The sequence below is a fragment of the Budorcas taxicolor genome, chromosome 10 (assembly GCF_023091745.1).
Source record: "Budorcas taxicolor isolate Tak-1 chromosome 10, Takin1.1, whole genome shotgun sequence".
Lineage (NCBI taxonomy): Eukaryota > Metazoa > Chordata > Mammalia > Artiodactyla > Bovidae > Budorcas > Budorcas taxicolor.
Genome location: NC_068919.1, coordinates 53,248,990 through 53,275,726, shown reverse-complemented (window position 1 = coordinate 53,275,726; position 26,737 = coordinate 53,248,990). Strand labels below are relative to the sequence as shown.

General features: G+C 39.4%; 2 protein-coding genes across 7 annotated transcripts in view; one reads left to right on the top strand and one right to left on the bottom strand.

Annotated features, from left to right (window-relative positions):
• Positions 1 to 12,131, bottom strand: part of CCPG1 (cell cycle progression 1) — a 40,413-nt gene extending 28,282 nt beyond the window's left edge. For all 6 annotated transcript variants that reach the window (XM_052646254.1, XM_052646257.1, XM_052646255.1 and 3 more), the window contains exon 1: positions 12,022 to 12,131. The gene's annotated coding sequence lies outside the window, so the exon portion shown is untranslated. The remainder of the gene's footprint in view (positions 1 to 12,021) is intronic.
• A 443-nt stretch (positions 12,132 to 12,574) lies between these two features.
• Positions 12,575 to 19,627, top strand: PIERCE2 (piercer of microtubule wall 2). The gene is made up of 2 exons (XM_052647312.1): positions 12,575 to 12,592; positions 19,283 to 19,627. Exons 1-2 carry the CDS (start codon positions 12,575 to 12,577, stop codon positions 19,625 to 19,627), a joined length of 363 nt encoding a protein of 120 aa, XP_052503272.1.
• The last annotated feature ends 7,110 nt before the right edge of the window (positions 19,628 to 26,737 follow it).

The following is a 26,737-nucleotide window of genomic DNA, read 5'->3' as shown; positions in this document are numbered from 1 at the left end:
TCCTGACCCCATCCCCTGTTCCACTTCAAGGGGCTTACTAATAATAACTTAAAGTTATAAACCTAAGGGTATACTTTATGAAGATGATAAACTTGAAGCCCTTTTCCAGACTCAAGTGAAAGTGAAGTCGCTCAGTCGTGTCCGACTTTTTGCAACCCCATGGACTGTAGCCTACCAGGCTCCTCCGTCAAACCTGGGTCTCCCGCATTGTAGGCAGATGCTTTTACTGTCTGAGCCACCAGGGAAGTTCCAGACTCAGGCTTCCTTTTATTCCTCAGGGTAGGTTCTTATCCCAGTCTCCAGCTACAGATTTTCCCAGTGCTTTTTGGATGATTACTTGTAGGTTTCTCAGCATCTGCAAGACTAAGATCATCTTCCTGCTGCTCTTCCTGTTTCTATCTCAGAAAACAGCATTAACCAAAAATAATATTATAAGCAAAACCCACCAAACATCAGGTCAAAAATCCTAGATTTAAGGATAACTACACTTGAAATGGGCTTTCTGGGTGGTTCAGACAGCAAAGAAGCCACCTGCAGTGAGGGAGACCTGAGCTTGAGTCCTGGGTCGGGAAGATCCCCTGAAAGAGGGCATGGCAACCTACTCCAGTATTCTTGCCTGGAGAATCCCCATGGACAGAGGAGCCTGGCGGGCTACAGTCCACGGGGTCGCAAAGAGTCAGACACAACTGAGCTTCTAAGCACAGGACATATGAAACAACTAAAACTTTGCCTTGACCCAAGTCTAAATCCTTATGCACTTCCTAATCCAACTTCATCATTTCTCACTTCAATTACAGTGACAATTCTCTAACAGATCTCTGCTTACAGTTTCAAATTCCTCTTTGGTTACTCCTTCCCAAGGCTGCCTCTACTATGTTTATCCTACAACATAAATCTGATCACTTAATCAGTCAATCAGTTAAAATTGGTCTCCACTGCCTTCAAGACAAAAGTCTCCAAACTCCTTTATAATAAGAGCCTCTAGAACAAATTACTGAAAGTGACTTTCACTTCATAAGAAATTTTCTTCACAGCATGAAAGATTTGTAGAACTCTATGGAAGAGAATTTGACACTAAGCATTACAAATATGTGGTTTCAATATAGAATACAGCACATACTAGTCATATTAGGATGTACATTTATTACACAAATTCTCACATCTCCTTTATGAAGCTTCTTAAAGTAGAAGGATTATATTACACTAGTATAATCACACTCTCCAGCAGATGGGCCTGTAGTTGGTACCATTTTAAATTCATTCCTTTATCCATCTGCTCATTCAATATTTATTCAGTTCTTAACACATGCAAGATACTGAATATATATCAATGTATAAAGCAAATAAGAGTCTTGCCTTCTTAGAGCTTAAATTCTATCAGTAAAACTTTATCTGAGCCTTGTGTTCCAGGAAAGCAAGGAAGGTTGAGAAATGTTCCCATCCTGTTTTGTGTTCTGACAAACAGCTAACTTGCAAAGGACCAACCTGCCCTCAAAAAACCCCAGGTTAGACTTCCATTCATCCTGAGCCCCTTATTTCACTTGCCTCCATAAAATTCCTTGGTTTTATGAGATACTCCTCATTAATGAACTTTCTCCCTACTGCAATAGTCCGAATTAAACTCATCTCAATTTTCCTATGCATTTCATCTTTCACACTGGAGTCATCCAATAAACAACATAAACTGATAGGATATGCAGTGTGTTTGATGGTGTATCTCCTACTACAGAGAAAGCATGGGAAAAGAAAACAGAAATGCTCGGCTGGAGATGCTTAATTTCAGAAAGGATAATCAGGGAAAGCTTCCTTGAGAAGATATATTTGCCCAAAGATTTCAATGAGTTAGTGAATCGCTGTGCAGTTAACTGCAAGAAGAGTGTTTCAGACAAAATTAACAGAAGGTACAAGGTTGGAACCAAGCCCATATCTCTGAGAAACAGCAAGGAGGCCTGTGTGATTCGAGAGGAGTGGCCAAGCAGGAAAGTGGGAAGAGATGAGGACCGAGAGATAAGGAGTGGGAGATGAACGATGCATGACCTTAGAAATCCTAAGACTGTTCACTTTAACCTGAGTGAAATTAAAAGTCACAGAAGAATTTTGAGGAAAGGAATAGGAAGATCACCCTGGCTGCCCTATGAGGACAGAACTGAGAGGGAGAAAAGGCAGAGCAGGAAGACCATCTGCAAAGCAACAACAGTAATCCAGGTGAGATGATGCTGGTTTGGACCAGACTGGTAGCAAAGACAGTGAGAAGCGGACAAATTATCCATGTATTTTGAAGGATTAGCTAACTGGGCTTCCTGATGTACTGAATATAAGGTATGAGGATGACTCCTGTCCTAAGTAAATACGAGAACAAAATGGCCATTGAGACAGGAAAAAGCAGCAAGTGATGAAATAAAACTTGGTGAATTTTGGGGAACATCCTAAATTTGAGACAACTATTATCACATCCAAGTTGAAACATCAAGTAGGCCGCTGGGGACTGAATCCAGAGGAGAGATACAGACTAAAGACATAATTTTAAAACAACTTGAGGTGGCAGCTGTCAAAACTAATAACAGCAACAATATTAATTTCACCTAATAAAGTACAACTGGAGCGAATATTACCTGATATGATGGTGCCCCTCATCACTCCCGAGTAGCTACATTTTACTATGAAAAAGGTACCATTTCCATTACTGTATCTTCTAGAATTATATACTATGGAGAAGAATGGGGGCATTATTCTCCCCACACGTCTACAATTCCAATGTAAGCCAACCAATGGGCTGTAAGCAAAGGTCCCAAAAGTGCTGCTGCACTGTAAATGTGATCAAAGATGAGACAGTTAATCTAGACAGCTTTCAGGAACCTATTTCTATCCTGCTTTTCAAAGGTTCTGGAACTTTCACCTCCCCAAAAGGATATGAAAACCAGACCTTGTTGGATAAAGGAAAGAGGACCCAAGATCCCAACTAATAAAAACCATTTAAACATCCTTTTTGTCCAATAACAACCCTACAGAAGTAAACAAGATACAGAAATAAACAAGATAAGATACAGTAAGTCAGCTGGTGGAAAGTACTGTGGGGAAAAATAAAGTAAATGGGGGGAAACAATGCAGAGTAGGGGGTAGGGAGGGATCATAACTTTGAATAAGGTTGTTAGAGAAGGCCTTTCACCAACATACAAAAGCACCTATTTCTCCACAACCTCACCAAAAGGTAACAACCATCTTTAACTTCTGATCATGTCATGAGCAAAAAAATAAAACTGGATCCTTAATGAGTTCATTTGCTACTAACTTTTTTTCTTAGAATGCTTCAATTTAAAAAAGTGTCTTCAGGGCTTCCTTGGTGGCACAGTGGTAAAGAATCTGCCTGCTAATGCAGAGGACACAGATTTGATCCCTGGTTCACGAAGATCCCACATGCCGAGGAGCAACTCAGCCCATGCACCACTGCCTCTAGAGCCTGGGAGCCACAACTACTGAAGCCCACGACCCCGAGAGCCCACGCTCAGCAACAAGAGAAGCCACTACAATGAGAAGCCCACACACCCCAACTCCAGTGTAGGCCCTGCTTGCAGCAACTAGACAAAGTCCATGCAAAAACCAAGACCCGGCACAGCCAAAAACAAATAAATAATAGCTTCCATCACATATATGTTTTTAAATTTTAGGTAGTAAAATGTTGAGGATGGAGAATAGGGTCTTTGTTTATAACCTTTTATATTTCATATTTTACACCTTGCTTTAGAAAGTCTCACTCACAAAATTGTAAATTATTCTCCTGTATTTTCTAATATTTTATCAGATTTTAGCTTCTACATTTAGTTATTTAAACTATGAATTTGGATTTTTTCCCTTTTAGTGTGAGTTTAGAAATAATCTCAACTATAAATAGTCCATAATTCTATGATTTAAAAAGCCATTCTTTGTCACATGCAGTCCCATACATTTATGAATCAGTTACAGGTCTGTTCTAATGATCTATATTCCAGCACCAAAACAATGCTGTTTAAATGACTATGGTACTCTCATCACTTTCTACAGTGCCATTTTTCAACTGTTTCCTTGGTCCTTCCCTAAACACACACAACCACCCTAAAACACTTAAATATAGGCAATGATGAAATTGACTGCAGGTTACATATAATACTTATACCAAGTGCTAAGATTTTTTTTTTTTTTAACTTCCCTTGCAGAAACTCTCTCCATGACCTTGAGAATAAGACTTCTGTACTATAAAGTCAAACTCCTTAGGGTGACATCCAAATGTTCCATTATCTGGCTCTAGCCATTACTGCAGGTGATGAGCTCTCTCCTCCAGAACTATCTCATCTGATCAAAGTCATCTACTTGCTACAAGCAGAGGAGGAACTGTAGCAATCCTCCATGTCTCCACCTACTCAAGTCATACTTCCTGAATGCCTTCCTTCTTTCTTTCTTCTATCTTTAAGGCTTAGTCCTCCCCTCCATGAAGTTTTCCTTCGTGTTTCTGACACACTAATCTCTCCTTTCCCTGAATGTACAGCGTTTATTTATTAGCGTAACTTCTATACTTCTGAGCGTAACTTGCCTAATGTCAGCGTCAATTACTTTTATCCATGAGTTACTTTACTAATTAGTATTAAGTTCAAAGCTCTGACAAGAAGTTCTAATTTTATTTTTAATATCTTCATAATAGCTCAAAAATTTTAACTGCTATTAGTCAGAAGTCATACAATACAAACATAATAATCTCTCATCTTTAATCACTTAATACTCTATTTTATCTACAGAAAAGGACATACAAGCATGTTTACTCAGATCAGGAATTAAAGGATCAGAAATAGGAATGTAACTACAGGTCTAATTTCAAGTCCAGCTCCACCCTTAAGCTTGCCTCTGTTAAATGTAGCACAATTATGAACTTTTTTATTCCTATTTTCGAAAGTGTGGTAAGGCCACTAAAATCACTGAGCACCACAATGAAGGGGTTGAAACAGAAAAGCTTAAAAATTCCCAAGATTTTCAGTCTAAGAAAGCATCTAAAACTGTTACTGTCACTATGCTTTATGGTAATTTGGCACAAATTCACATTTTAAAAAGTATTGTGGCAAATACCTCTGGAGGTAAATGGTAAGAACTGTATCTCTTTGGGGAATTAAGGAGTCTTCAATTCTGTTCATTGGAAAGGGGAGAGAACCTTTCACTCTGTTGCTTCTTTTTTTCCAAATAGTCTCATCTTAAGTGAAAGTGAAGTTTATATTTTTTTCCACCTACAATGTCAACCTTATTTCAGCCCCCAAACTCCGACAATAAATAAGCCTAACCTAGGAGTGCCTGGCCTTTGTGCTGTGGGGGAAAAAAAGGAACACCCTAGCAAAGCTGATTCCAAAGCTTACTGGCTAGAATGGTCAAGTAAACTCTCTATTTGAAATAGACTGAGTTTTTTTATAGCATTTTAACTGTTATAGCAGATAAATCCTGCAGCATATTTTCACCATGTACAGGCCAAACTAAAGTTGCTTCCAAACAGCAGCAAGAGAAAAAAGATCCAACAGGCAATCCTGCATATGGAACTCAAGTACTGGCTGCCATTTTGGATGCTCACAACAGCACAAAAGCTTTCTACGGTTTTTGTGAAAGGTAAAGGATGAAAGCGGAGAAGGCAATGGCACCCCACTCCAGTACTCTTGCCTGGAAAATCCCATGGACGGAGGAGCCTGGTAGGATGCAGTCTGTGGGGTCACTAAGAGTCGGGCACGACTGAGCGACTTCACTTTCCCTTTTCACTTTCATGCACTGGAGAAGGAAATGTCCACCCACTCCAGTGTTCTTGCCTGGAGAATCCCAGGGACAGAGGAGCCTAGAGGGCTGCAGTCTGTGGGGTCGCACAGAGTCGGACACAACTGAAGCGACTTAGCAGCAGCAGCAGAGGATGAAAGAGACACAAGAGATAAGAGCCATTGTCACACAAAATACCTCTGAATTCAAAAAGAAATTAAATTTCACTGTTCTCTCTCTCCTGACTCCCAAAGGGGGGTAAATCAGGCAGTAGTGTGGGATTTTTTTTGCCAAATTGCATCACTCAGAAAACATAATCTCAATTAGACTTCATAAATGTGATGTTGCAAAAAGCTTTCAGATTGATGTCATTTCTCCAGTTTGCTGTGTGCAAGATCAGCATTATTAATGTAAAGCTTCATAAAACCTTAAGACCGCCTGGCAAAAATACAGCCCAGAGATTTAAACAAATAAGATAAAAACACAAGAAAAAAAAAAAGACTCAAAACCGAAAAGTTTTAAAATCTTAGAGTAAAGATAATCTTTTTCTAGGCTTTACACAAAACCTAGAAACCATATAGAAGTTTTCCATTGTACAAAAATCATAAACTTATTTGCTAAAAGTCATATAAGTAAGAATGAAATACTAAGCATATTTGTAACATATATATAACAGAGTTTTTAAAACATTTAAAATACACTAATAAGTCAGTAAGAAAAAAGGTTTAAAACTGAATAGAAAATTCAACAAGGAACAAGAGTAAGCAATTTATAGAAGACATTAAAATAGCTTATAAGGAAAAATGGTCAACATTACTAGCAAAGATACAGAGAAGCAAAATTACTTTAACACCTAAATGATGAACAAAGATTAAACAGGTTACTATGTTAAAGAAAAATAAACCCTACTGATACTAATTTATATGCATTAAATGAGTTAAAATTCTAAACAGTATATTTCAAATCTAAAAAAAAAATTACATGCAATATGTCTGCTAAATTTCAATAAGCTATTTATTTCCTTCATAACCAGCAGGAAAAGGAACATTTTTTAAAATGAAAAAAATCAGCTCAATATTAAGTAAATGATTAACTGAAACAAAATCTAATCATCTTCTGGAGGACCAGTCTTTTCAGGACAAGTTAAAGAACTTAAGGGAATCATATTAAAATACTTATATCTGAGGTATCAGAAGTTTATTGTGGAAAACTAATATTAGAGAAAAAAGAACATAACCCAGGGCTTTCAAGAGTCCACAGTGTAGAAACTATGGGCTCAAGATGTGGGTCCAATTGCTGTCCTTCCTCTTGTTTACATTCATCTTTTAAGTGGATTCAAAGATAACCACTCCATAGCAAACAAGCTTTCCTAGTTTTAATGGAGTGAATTTCATTTAAACACTGAAATCTGTTGCTAAAAACAGGTATCTGGAGATAAGTCTCCAATAGGAATAGTATTAATAATTTCACTTTATCCACCCCAGAAAGAGGCAGCAATACTGTTATAATAGAGTAGGTTAACTTTTTGATTTACAAAACAAATTCTGCAAGAAGTGAGTCAATATACAATTTCTTCACAAGTTTCCTTTTATGATGTAATATCCTTCAAATGGGCAAACAGAAGCAACTACTGCCATATTTGAAGACAGAAGTATCCCGTTTTGCCTCCACCTAAAAGAAGCTACACCTTTGACAAAAAGTTTGAAATAAAGTAGTAAACAACATGATTTCAAAATGCTGGAAGGAAATTACGATACTTGTTAATATGGAAATATCCTTTCCACCAGGTTTTTCCAACTCTGAGAAGAATCCTAACTTTCCAGAATTGTTACATCTTAACTTTGGAAAAGGCTAAAAGAGCCAAGAGTAAATCTAAAAGCTTGACTAGCTCCATACTGTCCTCACTTGAACACTGTTCAGTCCCTGGTGGCTCCTTTTCCCTTTTCAGAGATAAATAAGTGAAACTATATAGCTTGATGTTTTCTTCTACTCTCAATTAAAAAAAAAGTTTTTACTTGTTAAAATGTATGTATTAATCATGTATCTATTATTTTTTAACATACTTTCCACAAAAAGATAATTTGTCACAATTTTTTTTACAACTCTCTTCTACTTTTCTGTTGGGAAAAAAAAGCCAGAAAGATGGGAAACAAAGGGATTATTTTTTTTGGCCATGCTAGCAGCAAGTGGGATCTTAGTTCCCGACCAGGGCTGGAACCCATGCCCCATTCACTGGAAGTACAAGTCTTAACCACTGGGCTACCAGAGAAGTCCCCAAAGAGATTTTATATATTTTTATTGTTTCCCACTTTTTTAAAGTACATAATAGACAATTAAGTATACCCCACTGTTACTTTCACTTATATTTGTTCTCATAAAGTCTTCAGAATTAATTTATAAGTTTCTAAAAGACTTGTTTACTTGAATGCTCTGTATGTCAACCAAACTTGATGTTAATCTCAGACAGGGTTGGCATCCCCAGAAGGAGGTGTCCAAGCTCTAAACTATTCCTCTCCCTCAGAGATAAATGCATACACACGTCATGCATCTCTGGGAGGACCTGGGATTTGACATTCAATGTAGGCTTACTACTCATGAAATCAACTTACAGTACCGTTTTAGAACATTAAAAACGGCATTCACTTCCTAATGTTAAGTCATACTGATGATCTTCCTTATACTTTAGATGCGCAATTAAAATAATTCAAAACCAAAATTAAAGGTCTAACCATAAAAGCACACTGCAATTTCAGGACCTTTAATGCGGCAGAGTGCAAAGTCACAGTCAGGAAAGGGGCCAGGTTTCCTTCAACCTAGTAAAAGGCAAAAAGCACTACCAAAAAATGAAGATCTCTTTTGACTTTTTTCCATCAAACTTCCCAGCCAAAAGTGTGTATCACATTAAGTTATCACATTTCAAATGTATAACATGCTTTACGTAAATGTTACTTATGAAAGCCAATAATACTTTGCATTGGTAGATCACTGACACAAGTAATATGATTTTTATATCAGATCTGATTTTCATGAATATGCCATGAAATGTGGCAATGGCTATTATTTATAACATAAAATTGGAAACAACAGATTCATAAATTGAATTACTGTCAACATCATTAAACATTCTGACTCCTAATCCAATTCTTTTTTCACATTTCATCATGCTGGCAACATGAACCAGAAGATTTCAGTAAAGTGCTTCATGGGTAAATACTGAAGAAAAATTAGATTCTGACTTCCTGCTAATACTAATACTTCCTTGTTAATACCTCCTTCAGAAAGCCCTTACACAGGTTTCCACACATTAAATACCCTTAAAAAAAAAATCCTCTAAATCAAATCAGTTAGTTGCAATCTTTCCATTACAGAGCTAAATTTCACTTTAAAACGCTAAGATTTTTTTTCAAGTTCATCTGATACAATAAACATGACCTTTGAAACAAACTCATATTTTTTAACTGTTTTAAATTAATCAAGACTGCAGAATTGTCAGATAAATATGGTATGATATCACTTATATGTGGAATATAAAAAACATAACAAACTAGTGAATTTAACAGGAAAAGAAACAGACTTACATATAGAGAACTAGTGAGGGGGCAATACTGGGGTAAGGGAATGAGGTATAGACTACTGGGTATAAGATAGGCTCACGGATGTGCTGTACAACACGGAGAATACAGTCAGTATTTTGTAATAATAAATGGAAAGTAACCTTTAAAAACTACTAAAAAAATTTATAATAAAAAAACAAAAACTGCACAACTCCCATAAAGAAGATTCTTGAAAATATAAGTTATTACTTACAATATGGCAACTTCCTCACTTTAACCACACATGAAAACAAAAACAATTCAGCCTCTACTAGTTCTACATTGTTAGATGAGTCTGCATTTTCTGTTTTAAAATACTCTGGGCTTAACAGGCCTTACACTGTGTCCATATTCTTTACATGTCAGAAACGACTACTTCTAAGATCTCAGTTCAAACTCACATAATTTTTAAAATATTTAACCTGCATAAAAGTACATTATAATCTAGAACCAGTTAGTAAATCAGATAAGTTAAGCAATTATGAATGTTTCTTATGCCCTGTAAAGGAACTCAAATTTTTAATAAAGTATTGAACTAACACAGGGCACAAAACACACAAATCAATACAAAATACTGACAAGAAACTGAAATTTGGGGAGAGAAACAATGCTCCAAAGAAAAGAATCTAAGAAAAGGAAGTATGACTTCTACAGTTAAAAAAAGGGGGAGGGGGTAGTTTTAGAATGGATATTTTATTAAGAATAAATGAACACTTGGAATTGAGGTAAACCCCAATTTTTCAAGACTGATAACTGCAAAAATACATAGACTATTCTTCTCAAAGAACAATGCAGCCCTTTCTTTAGAACAGAAAACAGAATGTGGCCCAAACATGCAACTTACCATCCATATCCAACATACTCATAATAGAAAATGAAACAAAAACATAATCCAAAATATCAGGCATATCAAACACAGTGCTTAAAATGATTCAATGAAAACAAGCTTAGCACCCCCTATTTTATAATAATGTTTAACTTCTTTATTTCCACTGGCAAATGATAAATGAAAAATCTTGCTATATCCAGTTCTTTTCAGATTAACACGCCCATGCTTTATCACCTTGAGTTACAGGAATAATCAAGACTGCACTGCCTTAACTGAAGAAAAGTAAAGACTTTTGCTTTGATTTTACTGTCCAAAATAAGAACACATCAAGATGAGATGTACAAATGTTGAGAATGTGTCATATTTGTTTTGTTTTCTTTTCCAGTCCAACCAAAGCATTTCTTGTCACTTCTCCACAAATAACTTACATTTAAACTTGTTATTCACAGTTTGTGGATGCAGTAACAGGAGCTCTGCCTATGTTGTTTGTTGTTACTTGCTTTTTAAAATTGTTTAAAGAGTTTACATAACTGGAATTGCTTTATCTGTATCCCTTTTTTTAAAATTAAATTTTGCCTATAGAAAATTTGGAAAATACTAAAAAGTGTAAAAAAAATTGTAGTTGCATCATTTAATCACTTTCATAACTATGATTCTCCTTTGAGTCTTATTTCTTAAACACATGTAACCGCTTCTAGTTCTATAGTTTAGTAAACAAAATTAGAATTACACTACTTTCTAACCTATTTTCATTTAAAAACTAGTATTTCCTACACCCTTAATTATTATTAGAGAGCGATTTTTAATGGATTCTTTAACTAGAATTCTTTAGACAATCCTTAGGTTGGGATAAAAGATTAAAAATTATTAAAAATAATCCCCTCATTTTCTCCCTTCCCTTCCCCTTTATGACCATAGCGTAGAAAAGAATTGTAAACCATTCACACTAGCGTCCGAGATGTGATAAATAGCCCCCTGAGAAATGCGGGGCCTGATAAGATTCAAACTTGACACCAAAAAAATGATGCGCTAATAATGACGTTTCAAGTACTAGTCAGTAGATGTCACCTTACTGGAGGCAAATTTCCTAAAATTTGCGGTACTAAAATAATTACCTAGTCTAGCTACAAGAAGGCTCCATTCCATTACTTAATAAAGCTAGACTGAAGCAGCACCAATTTCACCCGCTCAACAAAGTGCCTAATCGGCCGAGTTCGTCAAAACTGGCGCTCCCAATGGCAAAAAGTTGGACTCATGAAACAAACAGGTAACGCGTACAAGACACGGTGTGGACTGATGCTACGTGGGGTGCTTATCGATTAGGAAGGGGACGGAAGGGGGGAGATAGGGAGATTTGGTGATGATCAGACAAGCAGAAATCTCAAATGCATTATTTAATCTTTCTGTTCCTGGCATCACGAGGCTCAAACGTCACCAAAAAAGACCGGCTGGCTGAAAAGCCGGCGGGGTGACGCACACATCTTTACCATATGGATTCTCATCAATCAGGACCGAGAAGAGCCTCAAGCCAGCCCAGTGGAGGAAGGCGGGTGCGTCCCGCGGACCGACGGCTCCCCTGCAACCCCGCCGCTCCGCCCGCGTCTGCACGCAGGAAACCGAGGATGCAGGGCCACCGGACCGGACGCCTGGGGATTTGCTCCGCCGCGGGGGCTGCGGCCCCGCGTTCTGAGGGGCCACCCAGGCGGCCGCAAACGCCGAGAGCCTAAGGGTCAAGCCTCCCCTCAGCTGAGACCCCACGAATACCTCCACCAGACGACTGACACAAGAACCGCGACAGTCGGCGCGGACTCCCCTCCCTGGGTCCAAACCCGCCCAGGATCTTACCTGAAGGGGCAGCGCCACCTCCGCCCGACGGCGCTGGCTGGCGCGGCGGCGGCGGTCAGAACTCCAAGAGCAGTGACGCCTCTCATAAAAACAACCTGCTCACAGGCGTCCGCAGCCGGGAGGCGGCGGCCGGCGGGGCGCCGCGGCGCATGCCGGGACTCGTAGTCCGGTCCGCGCCTCATACCGGGCGGCGGCCTAGTGAAGAACTACGACTCCCGAAGAGGAGCGCAACCGCGGCCGGGAAGCTGCTGGAAGCTGGGCCCCGCGGCCGAGATCCTGACAACATCCGGGCCCCGGCACTGGAGAGGCTCCGCGGCCGGTTACTATGGAGACGGGCTGCTACAACCACTTGGCCGGATTCCACCCTGGAGGACCGCTCCTGGGATTAGCCGGATTAGTTTATGCGTATTGATCCAGCCGACCGCTCACCAGCTCTTTGCTGCTTTAATTGGGTGTAGAAAAAGGGCCACGTCCCCTCGGTACTCGCTGGCCTTCTTGCCATCAGCTGCAGGAAAACACTGCGTTTGCGAAAAAAATAAAGAAGACGTCGAGAATGACCGAGTGCGACTGGGTGGGTCTGGGCAGAGGGCTGGACGTTTTTGACTGTTGCTACTCTTTACTATAAATTTGGGGCACCTCGCATTCCCACCCACCCCACGCTCCAAAAAAACCAGTTTTGTAGGCAATCACTGGACTACACAGATGTAACATGCATTGCATTAAGCCAGAATTGCCTCTGAAGGTATAAAGATGATTGGGGACGGTATGCAACACATACCCCACTGCAAAATGGGATGATGGTTTTGAACAAGAAAAACGTGCCTTGTTAATTCAGATTTGTTTACATTGTGTCTTGTTCAAAAAAGGATATGAGGGGCCGAAAGAATATGATGCATTTATATCACTGTTGATAGAAACAGTAGAAAGTTAAGGTTTAATTCTCTGTCCCTAATTGTGGCCAAAAATTATTTTTTAACATGAACAAGGATGGTTGGGCCTGAGGAGAAACAAAAGGTGCCTAAAAAATTAGGCTTTAAGGGATTTTTTGCTTTTGGTGTTACTGTGATTAACATCAACTGTGAAACCAAAACCAAAGAAGAAAAAGCACTTTTAATGTTATAATTACAGCTTCTATAATGGGCATTTTTATTATTTCAATGGCTTGTTATTTATCTTTATAAAAATGTGTGTTTATAACAGAAGACTTGCAAAAGCCAAAGTGGCCTAGTCTTCCCTAATTCTAGGAGAGCCTGAGTATTAGTAAGAAAGCCAATACCATTTATTTGTAGATTTCATTCAAGGTACTTAATTGATTTTAAAAGATTCATTTGTAATTTTCATTAACCTTCTTCTTATCCTTCAGTAACAGTCGCTTACTCAGTGTGTAATCTAGCAGAGAATTTAATTTTTTATTATTCTATTAGGCTCTTTTGTTATTAATGTATCTGTTTTGAACTCCACATTTCAAGAACATGAGATTTGAAAAGGGCTAAACCTAAATACGGAAGGCAATGGCACTCCACTCCAGTACTCTCGCCTGGAAAATCCCATGGATGGAGAAGCCTGGTAGGCTGCACTCCATGGGGTCGCTGAGGGTCAGACACGACTGAGCGACTTCACTTCGACTTTTCACTTTCGTGCATTGGAGAAGGAAATGGCAACCCACTCCAGTGTTCTTGCCTGGAGAATGCCAGGGACGGGGGAGCCTGGTGGGCTGCCATCTATGGGGTCGCACAAAGTCAGACACGACTGAAGTGACTTAGCAGCAAACCTAAATAAGAAAGCTGCAGTGAGGACCTAGGATATAAAGTAAAAGTGATGGGTATTTCTATTTTACTTCCAAGTCCATAAACATTTGTGAATTGTTCTGGAGGTACAAAAGATTTAGGTGGACAGAAACTTCTACAGATTGTATGGTACAGATTATGCTAACAAAATTTTTCAGCTCATTTGTCTTCTATTTTGACTACATTCTGTTTTCTCTATTACATGTGGAGTCAAAGTGGATCCGAATTTCAGAGCCAGTTGTAGAGGGTAATTTGAAAGTCACAACCTCTGTGAGTGAGGTTGCCCTGGGCAACCTGACTGGTGTCCATAAATTAAATCAGGATTGGTACTTTCTCTCACAAGTCACAAAGCAGCACCTCCTACTTAAGAATCATGGGAACCTTGACATTTTGAGACAAAGTGACCTGTTGTCAGAATGCCATAACATTCTGGCGACTTACTCTGCTCCAATGTCTCTGCTCTGGATATTTAAAACAATTTAATAAGCAGTGTTAAAAAGGATAAATAGCAAGATCTGATGAGTTTTATTTCCAGCTTTGCCAGCTTCCTACAAGATAATGAGTGTTAGTAAATGGGAGCATACTAGTGTAAATGTTCTTAACCTGTAAATTTCAGAACTGAATTGTGGAAGATGGTGCATATGCATTGAGGTATACCTTCAAAAAAGAAAATGATAAAAATTGGTTCCATTTATATAGTAATGTATCATTTACATCTGATTTTCTTTCACTTTCCAACCACAGGAACTATAGCAAATTTTTTTAACCAGTTTTACAGACAATATAAAAACAAAGGTGCAGTGATGATAAAGGATTGAAAGTCACACAGTTCTTGTCTTGTGCTACTCCCCTAATACTATCATACTTCTTCAAATGTGAACAAAAGTGGATTATGAATTTTAACATTTCAAATTAGATCCATTAAATGTGAATATAAAATAATAAATAGGTCTAAATTTTGAAGCTATAAAAAATAGAAGGTAGAGTAAATACTTCACACATTTGCAGACTAGAACTAAAGATTTCAAAACAAATAGGTTTCTGAGAGTGGGAAACAATTTTGCTGAGACATTAAGTGGAATCACCTAGGAATTCAGAGTGAGCTGGGTTATTTTAAGAGAAACCAAACTAATCTGACCCAAATTTGATCCTGACACAACGTGGCCAATATTCTTTCCTCCATTTTAGAGTTGGAGAAACCGAGACTTTATGCTTGCTAGTTTTAAGAATTTAGAATTCTTAAAGTGTCTGAGCCTCATGAATCACAGAATCTACTATAAAGTCTTCAAAGAAAAAGAATGTTAATGCATATAAGCAACCTTCTATTTAATTCAACCTTAAAAAGTCACAATTACAGTACCCTGGGGCTTTCCAGGTGGCACCAGTGGTAAAAAGACTGCCTGCCAATGCAGGAGACAAACGAGACGTGGGTTCAATCCCTGGGTCAGGAAGATCCCCTGGAGGCAGGCACAACAACCCACTCCAGTATTCTTGCCTGAAGAATCCCTACAGACAGAGGAGCCTGGTGGGCTACAGTCCATAAGGCTGCAAAGAACCAGACAGGAATGAAGCAACTTAGCACGCATGCACGCACGCACTATACCCTGCCAACCTCTCTGTAAGGTTAGATTATAATTTCTGATCTGAAAGGATTTAGATGTTAAGTATTTCGGAAATTGCCAATTTGGGGGGTTTTTTTTAAACTGCCAAAATTTTTTGCTGACATGGACCCCACAGAATGCATTTTTCAGGGCCTTATCACAAGTAAATGTACACTCTTCATGTTTTCCAAATAACTGAAAATCACTTTCCTGTGGCTACATTTGGAGAGCCCTTATATCCTCAGATTAGGAAACAAACCTATCTAATCCATCTCCTCTGTTTTATGTTTATATATATAGAATCCTTGCAAAGTAACTTCATCAAAGTCATGCAGCTTTTATTACTGGCAACATCAGAACCTAGAACTGGTTACACCTAATTTTGAAGGTGAAGACCTACCCTTTTAAAAAATAAGTAACCAATTTCCCAACATTATTGAGCTGGTTTCCTATGTGTTTATCTCCTATACAATAAAATGTGGAACTTCAGATTTTTAATCACTATTTTTCCAGCATCTAACAATGCCTGGCACACAGTAGGTACTCAGTATTTGTTGAATGAGTGATAAATAAGGTCCGTAGTCTGTTCCATGTGAATTTCACCTTCACGATTGAAGCTTGTTGATTTTAATGGACATGACTTTACTGAAGATAAAGCATGTTATATTCATGTGCTAGAAAATATCACTTTTGTATTCATTCTTTTTACTGTCTGGCTCCCTCCTCCCCCAGATAGCTTAATTATTTTGAATATTTATTAAATTTATTATGTATGTTAGTTACAAATTGTAGCAAATGGCCATCTACCCAAATGTTGGTCCAGAAATCTGGGGTCTTCCTTGATATGTCCCTCTTCCTCTCCATCCACATCCACCAGGTCCTATGGATTCTACTTTCAAAATATGTCTCAAATTTATTTCCTAGTGGCTCTGTACCACCATCTTTCTAGAAATCATCATCGTCAGTCACATGGACTACTGAAGCTCCTCTCCGTATCCATTCAAGGCTCTGACAGCCAAGTAATCATCCTAAAAATTATGTTACATCATGACATGTTTCTCTTTAAAACTCAATAGCTTTCCATTGCTTTTACCATAAAGATCCAAACTTCTCACATAGTCAACCAGACCCTTCAGGTTCTGCCCCTGCCCCTCTCTCATCATCTCGAGCCATTTTCACTCCACTTGGGCCACGCTTTTTCTCTGTGCCCTTTTCTATCTTTTCCTTCCTTGCCTTCCAGTGTTAGATTCAACGACACTTCACCAGAATGGCCTTCCTAGGCCCTCACACTAGATTAGAACCCCACTGAGTCTTCATAAATACCTTGATTTTTTCTGTTCATAGCATTTACCACAGTTGTAATTGGTTGTTGTGTAATTATTTGCTTAATACACAAAGATCCACAAGGTTAAGATTGCTGAATGTTTATCTTGTTCCTTTTTCACTCTAAAATTCAACTGTACACCCTCTTTGAACTATGATCTATCTATTGCATTTTATTCTATAATTTACATTTTTATAAGTTCTCACAGTTCTAGTACGGGATTTTTAAAATTTATCTTGTACATACTTTTGACAAGTTTGCTCTGTACAGACATATATAATTGAAATGTATATAAATTTAATATACATATATATGTGCTTAGTTGCTCAGTCGTGTCCGACTCTTTGTGACCCCATGGGACGTAACCTGCCAGGTTCCTCGGTCCATGGAGATTCTCCAGACAGGAATACTGATGTGCATTGCCATGCCCTCCTCCAGGGGATCTTCCCGACCCAGGTATTGAACCCAGGTCTCCTGCATTGCAGATGGATTCTTTACCATCTGAGCCACCAGGGAAGCCCATACATATATATACGTGTATATATATATATACTGTTCAGTCACTAAGTTGTGTCTGACTCTCTGTGACCCCATGGACTGCAGCACACCAGGCTTCCCTGTCCTCCACTATCTCCCAGTTTTCTCAAGTTCATGTCCATTGAGTCAGTAATGCTATCTAACCATCTCTTTTGCCCTCTTCTTTTGCCTTCAATCTTTCCCAGCATCCGGGTCTTTTCCAGTGAGCTGGCTCTTCCCATCAGGTGGCCAAAGTACTAGAGCTTCACCTTTAGCATCAATCTTTCCAATGAATATTCATGGTTGATCTCCTTTAGGAGTGACTGGTTTGATCTCCTTGCAGTCCAAGGAAGCCATTATAATATAATATAATGGGTACTCTTCCATGTCCTCAAGAGAAAAGGACTCCCAAAAGGAGAGTAGATGGGACTATTTTTGTTTTCTTCTGTTTTTCTAGCTTTATTGAGGTATAACTGACATAACATTTGTGTAACTTTATGGGGTACAACCGGAGAAGGCAATGGCACCCCACTCCAGTACTCTTGCCTGGAAAATCCCATGGGCAGAGGAGCCTGGTGGGCTGCAGTCCATGGGGTCGCTAAGAGTCGGACACGGCTGAGCGACTTCCCTTTCACTTTTCACTTTCATGCATTGGAGAGGAAATGGCAACCTACTCCAGTGTTCTTGCCTGGAGAATCCCAGGAATGGGGGTGCCTGGTGGGCTGCTGTCTACGGGGTTGCACAGAGTCGAACACGACTGAAGTGACTTCGCAGCAGCAGTAGGGGGTACAACATGATGCTTTGGTACATACTGTGAAATGATTAACACAGTATGATTAGCTGATACATCCATCACCTCACATAATTACAAATTTTTCTGTGTGTGGTGAGAACATCTACTCTCAAACTTTCAAGTACAGTATTGTTAATGGCAGTAACCATACTATGTTACATCCCTAGAACTTACTCTTCTTACAACTGAAAGTTGGTATTCTTTGACCATCCTCTCTCCATTTACCCCCATACCCAGCCCCTGATAACTACCATTCTGCTGTTAGATTTTTTAAGAGTCTACATATATGTGAGATCATACATTTGTCTTTCTCTGATTTACTTCACTTAACATAATGATTTCAAGGTCCTCGATACTGCTGCAAATAGCAGGACTCTTCTTTTATTATGACTGATAGTACTCCATTCTGTGTGTTTCTCCATCCATGCATCTGTTGATGAATACTTGTTTCCATGTCTTAGCTATTATGAATAATGCTGCAATGAACATGGGAGTGCAGATATCTCTTCAAGATGTGATTTCATTTCCTTTGGATATCTAAGAAGTGAAACTGCTGGATCATATGGTAGTTCTATCTTTAGTTTTTTACCAATTTACATTTCCACCAACAGTTCCCTTTTCTCCACATCCTCAACTCTTATTCTCTTAACTTTTTGATAATAGCCATTCTTCAGGTGTGGAGTGACATCATATTGTGGTTTAGGTCTGCATTTCTCTGATGATGGGGAATGTTCAACATCTTTTCATGTACTTGTTAGTTATCTATGTGTCTTTGAGGGAAATGTCTGTTCAGATCCTCTGCCCATTATTTAATTATATTGCTTGGTTTTTTGCTACTGAACTGTATGAGTTCTTAAGATATTTTAGAAGTTAACCCCTTATCTGATATATGGTTTGCACATATGTTTTCCCATTCCAAGGTTACCTCTTCATTCTGCTGTTTTTGTGCTGTATGGAAGCTTTTTAGTTTGTTGTAGCCACACTTACTGATTTTTGCTTTTGTTGTGTGTAGTTTTGTTGCCATATCTAAAAATCATTACTAAGGCCAGCTCCAAGGACCTTTGTCCCTATGTTTTCTTCTAGGAGTTTTATGGTATCAGATCTTACATTCAAATCTTTGATCTTTTTCCAGTCAATTTTTATGAGTTGTATAAAAAAGGTTAGGGCTTAGTTTAAATAATTCTTTTCTTTTTTTTCAGAACTGTATAATTGATAATTATTTTATGCATTTATCTTTTAGGATAAGAAAAGTACTTCAGCTTCAAATTCAGACACAGAAATGAAACCTGAACTGCCTCCTTGTGTGAATCCTGGCAATCCGGTGTTTTCATGTATGCTGGATCCAAAGACACTCCATACGACTACCTCACTGTCAAAACCCAAGATGATTATGTATAAAACCAATTCAAGTAATTACGGTGAATTTTTACCTATGCCACAGTTTTTCCCCTGCTATTATAATCCAAGGGAGCAAGTATTTTCTAGTCATATCAGAGCAACTGGATTTTATCAAAATAACACTCTAAACGCTGCACCTGACAGAACAAGAACCCTTGATTTTCCTAATTTTCAACACACTCTATAAAAGCATGTTACTCTTAAAGAGAAAATGTGTTCAGGAAAAATGAGTTTTAAATCTAAGACTAGGATATCTAGTTTGAAATATTAAAAAGTCTTTAATTTTAAAAAATAGCTTTGACAAATAAAGCATTTCAACTGATAAGTGAATGACAGTGACTTCTTAAATAAAAATGTGTTCAAAACAGAATAAACCTTAGAAAGCATTTTATTATACCTAGCTTTATTTGGCACCCCACTCCAGTCCTCTTGCCTGGAAAATCCCATGGATGGAGGAGTCTGGCGGGTTGCAGTCCATGGGGTTGCTAAGAGTCGGACACGACTGAGCGACTTCACTTACACTTTTCACTTTCATGCACTGGAGAAGGAAATGGCAACCCACTCCAGTGTTCTTGCCTGGAGAATCCCAGGGACAGTGGAGCCTGGTGGGCTGCTGTCTATGGGGTCACACAGAGTTGGACACAACTGAGAGACTTAGCAGCAGCAGCTTTATTTAGCTCATGTAGTCCCAAAACTTCAAAATGTTTTCACGATCTCAACTTGTCTACTGAGTATATTTACCCAGACAAAGGAACACAGGAATTCTAATGAGAAAAAACAAATTAAGGAAGATTCTGATGAGAAATTTCTTTTCTGTTACTTCAACTAATAGCTTAGAACCCGGGGAAATGTTAGTTCTCACTGCTAAGCTGGTGGAAGAGAGGACTTGAAATTCTTTCATTCAGTTATTGAACACCTACTTATGGCAGGCACTATACAAAATAAATGGGCTTCCCTGGTGGCTCAGTGGGAAGAACCTGCCTACCAATGCAGGAGACACGAGTTTGATCCTTGGGCTGGGAAGATCCCCTGGAGAAGGAAATGGCAACCCACTCCAGTATTCTTGCATAGAAAATTCCATGGACAGGGGACCCTGGCAGGCTACAGTCCACGGGGGTCACGAAAGATTCGTACATGACTTAGCAACTAAACAACAACAAATATGATGTAAACTGAACACAGAAATAAAAGAGAGTTTGTTTTATTGTTTCAATAAACAATATTTGGGGAAATGAGATTAGCAAATTAATAATGTGTGATAATTTATGTAAAATACATAAAAGGTCTTTCAGACACAGAGACAGAATTGGCTTAAACAGACACAAGGAGGTCAGAAGAAACATCCTGGAGAAGGTAAAGCCAAATCAAAGCAAAGATCAGTCCAGGAAAAAGAAATCTTACATATAAAAGAATAAAAATGTGAAAGAATGTTGCACATTTTCACAAATGCAATTACTCTGATACATCCTCAACACAGAGCATGAGCAGTGGTAGATGATGGCCTATGCTGCTGCTGCTGCTAAGTCACTTGAGTTGTGTCCGACTCTGTGCGACCCCATAGACGGCAGCCCACCAGGCTCCTCTGTCCCGGGGATTCTCCAGGCAAGAATACTGGAGTGGGTTGCCATTTCCTTCTCCAGTGCATGCACGTGTACTAAGCTGCTTCATTCGTGTCCGACTCTGTGTGACCCTATGGACAGCAGCCCACCAGGCTCCTCTGTCCACGGGATTCTCTAGGAAAGTTTCTGGAGTGGGTTGCCATTTCCTTCTCCAATGATGGCCTATACAATTCTTTAAACTCTGAAATTACACTACACAGAGATATATTTCAGCTGCCATCTGTTGAAACCTCCTGTTCAATTGGAACTAAACTCCTTTACCGGAAAAAAAACAGAATCACTATTCTTATTTTTCCCTGTTGGTTTCAGGTTCAGGATATTAACATCAATTAGAAAAAATAATCTTGTGAGTCACTAGGGGATCAGAAAAGTTGGACACAGAAAAGTTGAATCTTAGGAAACAGCTCAAACTTTGCAGCCTCATGAAATTCTTTCAAATATCCCAAAATATGATATGGGCACAGGAAAGAAAAAAAGATTGGCTTTGTTAACTTCCTCTGAAATATCAAAAATCAAGGGACTGCACAAGATTTCCAGGAGAATGATACAACAGAATTTGAGTTTACCAGACTTCTCTGGCATAAACTTCTCTGGCATTTTACTCCTTCACTGTAGGTGCTTGATTTGTAGCAAGTGAAGTCAACTTTTTAACATGTATAATCTAGAGGTTAACTGAAAGTTCCTTACTATGATAGGTGGTTAGGCATTTTTTTGGTTTTGTTTTGTTGCTGTTGCTAAAATTCTTAAGAAAGATGAGTATCATGGAATTAAGCATGTTGTCTGGAATGCAATTAAGTGGTCATTCAGTGTCTATTAAAGTCCAGGGATTTCTAGGCACCTATCTTCATGGACGGAGAAGGCAATGGCAACCCACTCCAGCACTCTTGCCTGGAAAATCCCATGGGCTGAGGAGCCTGGTAGGCTGCAGTCCATGGGGTCGCAAAAAGTCAGACACAACTGAAGCGACTTCGCAGTAGCAGCAGCTTCATGGAGGTTAGAGTCTAATAAATTCTAGTAGGGGAAAACACACCAAAAGACATACGTATAAATATTATCAATTCAGTTCAGTTCAGTCGCTCAGTCGTGTCCGACTCTTTGCAACCCCATGAATCGCAGCACGCCAGGCCTCCCTGTCCATTACCATCTCCCGGAGTTCACTCAGACTCACATCCATCGAGTCCGTGATACCATCCAGCCATCTCATCCTCGGTCGTCCCCTTCTCCTCCTGTATACACATTTATATATAAAGATTATAGAAAGTAAATGTTTCTATCTTTATGTTACACTGACATATGTAATATACATATATTCATACCCATGTACACATACAGCATGCTGTAGTCCATGGTCTTGCAGAGTCAGACATGACTGGCCAACTGAACAACAAGATATAAAAATGTTTACAAATACTTATTTACATGTATAAATATATAAATGTAAAATATGTGTACATAAGTCAGTTCAGTCACTCAGTCATGTCTGACTCTTTGCAACCCCATGGACTGCAGCACACTAGGCTTCTCCGTCCATCACCAACTCCCAGAGCTTACTCCAACTCATGTCCAGCGAGTTGATGATGCCATCCAACCATCTCATCCTCTGTTGTCCCCTTCTCCTCCCTCCTTCAATCTTTCCCAGCATCAGGGTCTTTTCAAATCAGTCAGTTCTTCGCATCAGGTGGCCAAAATATTGGAGTTTCAGCTTCAACATCAGTCCTTCTAATGAATATTCAGGACTGATTTCCTTTACCATGGACTGGTTGGATCTCCTTGCAGTTCAAGGGACTCTCAAGAGTCTTCTCCAACATCACAGTTCAAAAGCATCAATTCTTTGGCACTCAGCTTTCTTTCTAGACCAACATCCATACATGACTACTAGAAAAACCAAAGCTTTGACTAGACGGACATTTGTTGGCAAAGTAACATCTCTGCTTTTTAATATGCTGTCTAGGTTGGTCATAACTTTTTCTGAAAGAAGCATCTTTTAATTTCATGGCTACAGTCACCATCTGCAGTGATTCTGGAGCCCAGACAATAAAGCCTCTCACTATTTCCATTGTCTCCCCATCTATCTGCCATCAAGTGATGGGACTAGATGCCATAATCTTCGTTTTCTGAATGTTGAGCTTTAAGCCAACTTTTTCACTCTCCTCTTTCACTTTCAAGAGGCTCTTTAGTTCTTCTTTGCTTTCTGCTGTAAGTGCGGTGTCATCTGCATATTTGAGGTTATTGATATTTCTCCTGGCAATTTTGATTCCAGCTTGTGCTTCATCCAGCCCAGCGTTTCTCACAATGTACTCTGCATGTAAGTTAAATAAGCAGACTGACAATATACAGCCTTGACGTACTCCTCTTCTGATTTGGAACCAGTCTGTTGTTACATATTCAGTTCTAACTGTTGCTTCTTGACCTGCATACAGATTTCTCAGGAAGCAGGTCAGCTGGTCTGGTATTCCTATCTCTTGAAGAATTTTCCACAGTTCATTGTGATCCACACAGTCAAAGGCTTTGGCATAGTCAATAAAGCAAAGTAGATGTTTTTCTGGAACTCTCTTGTTTTTCTGATGAGCCAACGGATGTTGGCAATTTGATCTCTGATTCCTCTGCCTTTTCTAAATCCAGCTTGAACATCTGGAAGTTCACAGTCCACATACTGTTGGAGCCTGACTTGGAGAATTTTGAGCATTACTTTGCTAGCGTGTGAGATGAGTGCAATTGTGTGGCAGTTTGAGCATTCGTTGGCATTGCCGTTGAAGAAGGTGCTATCGTGAGCACCCTCACTGGCTTATATGTATACATATTTACACATAAATATTTATGTTGGGTTTCCCCAGTGGCTCTGTCAGTGAAGAGTCTGTAGACAAGGGTTTGATCCATGGGTCAGGAAGATCTCCTGGAGAAGGGAATGGCAACATACTCCAGTATATTTGCCTGGAAAATCCCATGGATAGGGGAGCCTGGTGACTACAGTCCTTGGGATCGCAAAGAATCGGACACGACCGAGTGGCTAATAGCAACACCATAATGCGTACATATTTACACATAAATATTTATGTCCATATATGTATGTTAGTTGCTCAGTCATGTCTGACTCTTCACAACTCCACGGACTGTAGCTTGCAGGCTCCTCTGTCCATGGGATTCTCCAGGCAAGAATACTGGAATGGTTTGCCAGTTCCTTCTCAAGGGGATCTATGCCACCCAGAGATCGAAACTGGGTTTGCATTGCAGACAAATTCTTTCATATCTGAACCACCAGGGAAGCCCCCATATAACATTTACATTATTTATGTTACATAAATCTTACTTATATAAATATTTTATTTACATGCTCAATTCGGTCAGTTCAGTTGCTCAGTCATGTCCGACTCTTTGCGACCCCAAGAATCGCAGCACGCCAGGCCTCCATTTATCACCAACTCCCAGAGTACACTCAAACTCACGTCCATTGAGTCCATCGAGTGATGCCATCCAGCCATCTCATCCTCTGTCGTCCCCTTCTTCTCCTGCCCCCAATCCCTCCCAGCATCAGAGTCTTTTCCAATGAGTCAACTCTTCGCATGAGGTGGCCAAAATACTGGAGTTTCAGCTTTAGCATCATTCCTTCCAAAGAAATCCCAGGGCTGATCTCTTTCAGAATGGACTGGTTGGATCTCCTTGCAGTCTAAGGGACTCTCAAGAGTCTTCTCCAAGACCACAGTTCAAAAGCATCAATTCTTCGGCACTCAGCTTTCTTCACAGTCCAACTCTCACATCTACACATGACTACTGGAAAAACCATAGCCTTGACTAGACGGACCTTAGTCGGCAAAGTAATGTCTCTGCTTTTGAATATGCTATCTAGGTTGGTCATAACTTTCCTTCCAAGGAGTAAGCGTCTTTTAATTTCATGGCTGCAATCACCATCTGCAGTGATTTTGGAGCCCCCCAAAATAAGTCTGACACCGTTTCTACTGTTTCCCCATCTATTTCCCATGAAGTGATGGGACTAGATGCCATGATCTTCATTTTCTGAATGTTGAGCTTTAAGCCAATGTTTTCACTCTCTTTCACTTTCATCAAGAGGCTTTTTGGTTCCTCTTCCCTTTCTGCCATAAGGGTGGTGTCATCTGCATATCTGAGGTTATTGATATTTCTCCCGGCAATCTTGATTCCAGCTTGTGCTTCTTCCAGCCCAGCGTTTCTCATGATGTACTCTGCATATAAGTCAAATAAGCAGGGTGACAATATATAGCCTTGACGCACTCCTTTTCCTATTTGGAATCAGTCTGTTGTTCCACGTCCAGTACTAACTGTTGCCCCCTGGCCTGCATAGAGGTTTCTCAAGAGGCACGTCAGGGGGTCTGGTATTCCCATCTCTTTCAGAATTTTCCACTGTTTATTGTGATCCACACAGTCAAAGGATTTGGCATAGTCAAAAAAGCAGAAATAGATGTTTTTCTGGAACTCTCTTGCTTTTTCAGTGATCCAGTGGATGTTGGCAATTTGATCCCTGGTTTCTCTTCCCTTTGTAAACCAGCTTGAACATCTGGAAGTTCACGGTTCACCTATTGCTGAAGCGTGGCTTGGAGAATTTTGAGCATTACTTTACTAGCGTGTGAGATGAGTGCAATTGTGTGGTAGTTTAAGCCTTCTTTGGCATTGCCTTTCTTTGGGATTAGAATGAAAACTGACCTTTTCCAGTCCTGTGGCCACTGCTGAGTCTTCCAAATTTGCTGGCATATTGAGTGCAGCACTTTCACAGCATCATCTTTCAGGATTTGAAATAGCTCAACTGGAATTCCATCACCTCCACTAGCTTTGTTCGTAGTGATGCTTTCTAAGGCCCACTTGACTTCACATTCCAGGATGTCTGGCTCTAGGTGAGTGATCACACCATCGTGATTATCTGGGTCATGAAGATCTTTTTTGTATAGTTCTTCTGTGTATTCTTGCCACCTCTTCTTAATATCTTTTGCTTCTGTTAGGTCCACACCATTTCTGTCCTTTATTGAGCCCATCTTTGCATGAAATGTTCCCTTGGTATCTCTAATTTTCTTGAAGAGATCTCTAGTCTTTCCCATTCTGTTGTTTTCCTCTATTTCTTTGCATTGATTGCTGAGGAAGGCTTTCTTATCTCTTCTTGCTATTCTTTGGAACTCTGCATTCAGATGCTTATATCTTTCCTTTTCTCCTTTGCTTTTTGCTTCTCTTCTTTTCACAGCTATTTGTAAGGCCTCCTCAGACAGCCATTTTGCTTTTTTGCATTTCTTTTCCGTGAGGATGGTCTTGATCCCTGTCTCCTGTACAGTGTCACAAACCTCCTTCCACAGTTCATCAGGCAATCTGTCTATCAGATCTAGGCCCTTAAATCTATTTCTCACTTCCACTGTTTAATCATAAGGGATTTGATTTAGGTCATACCTAAATGGTCTAGTGGTTTTCCCTACTTTCTTCAATTTAAGTCTGAATTTGGCAATAAGGAACTCATGATCTGAGCCACAGTCAGAGCCCGGTCTTGTTTTTGCTGACTGTATAGAGCTTCTCCATCTTTGGCTGCAAAGAATATAATCAATCTGATTTCGCTCTTGCCTATCTGGTGATGTCCATGTGTAGAGTCTTCTCTTGTGTTGTTGGAAGAGGGTGTTACTGACATGTAAATGTATATCTGTAAGTATACAACATGCCAGGTGAAAAGA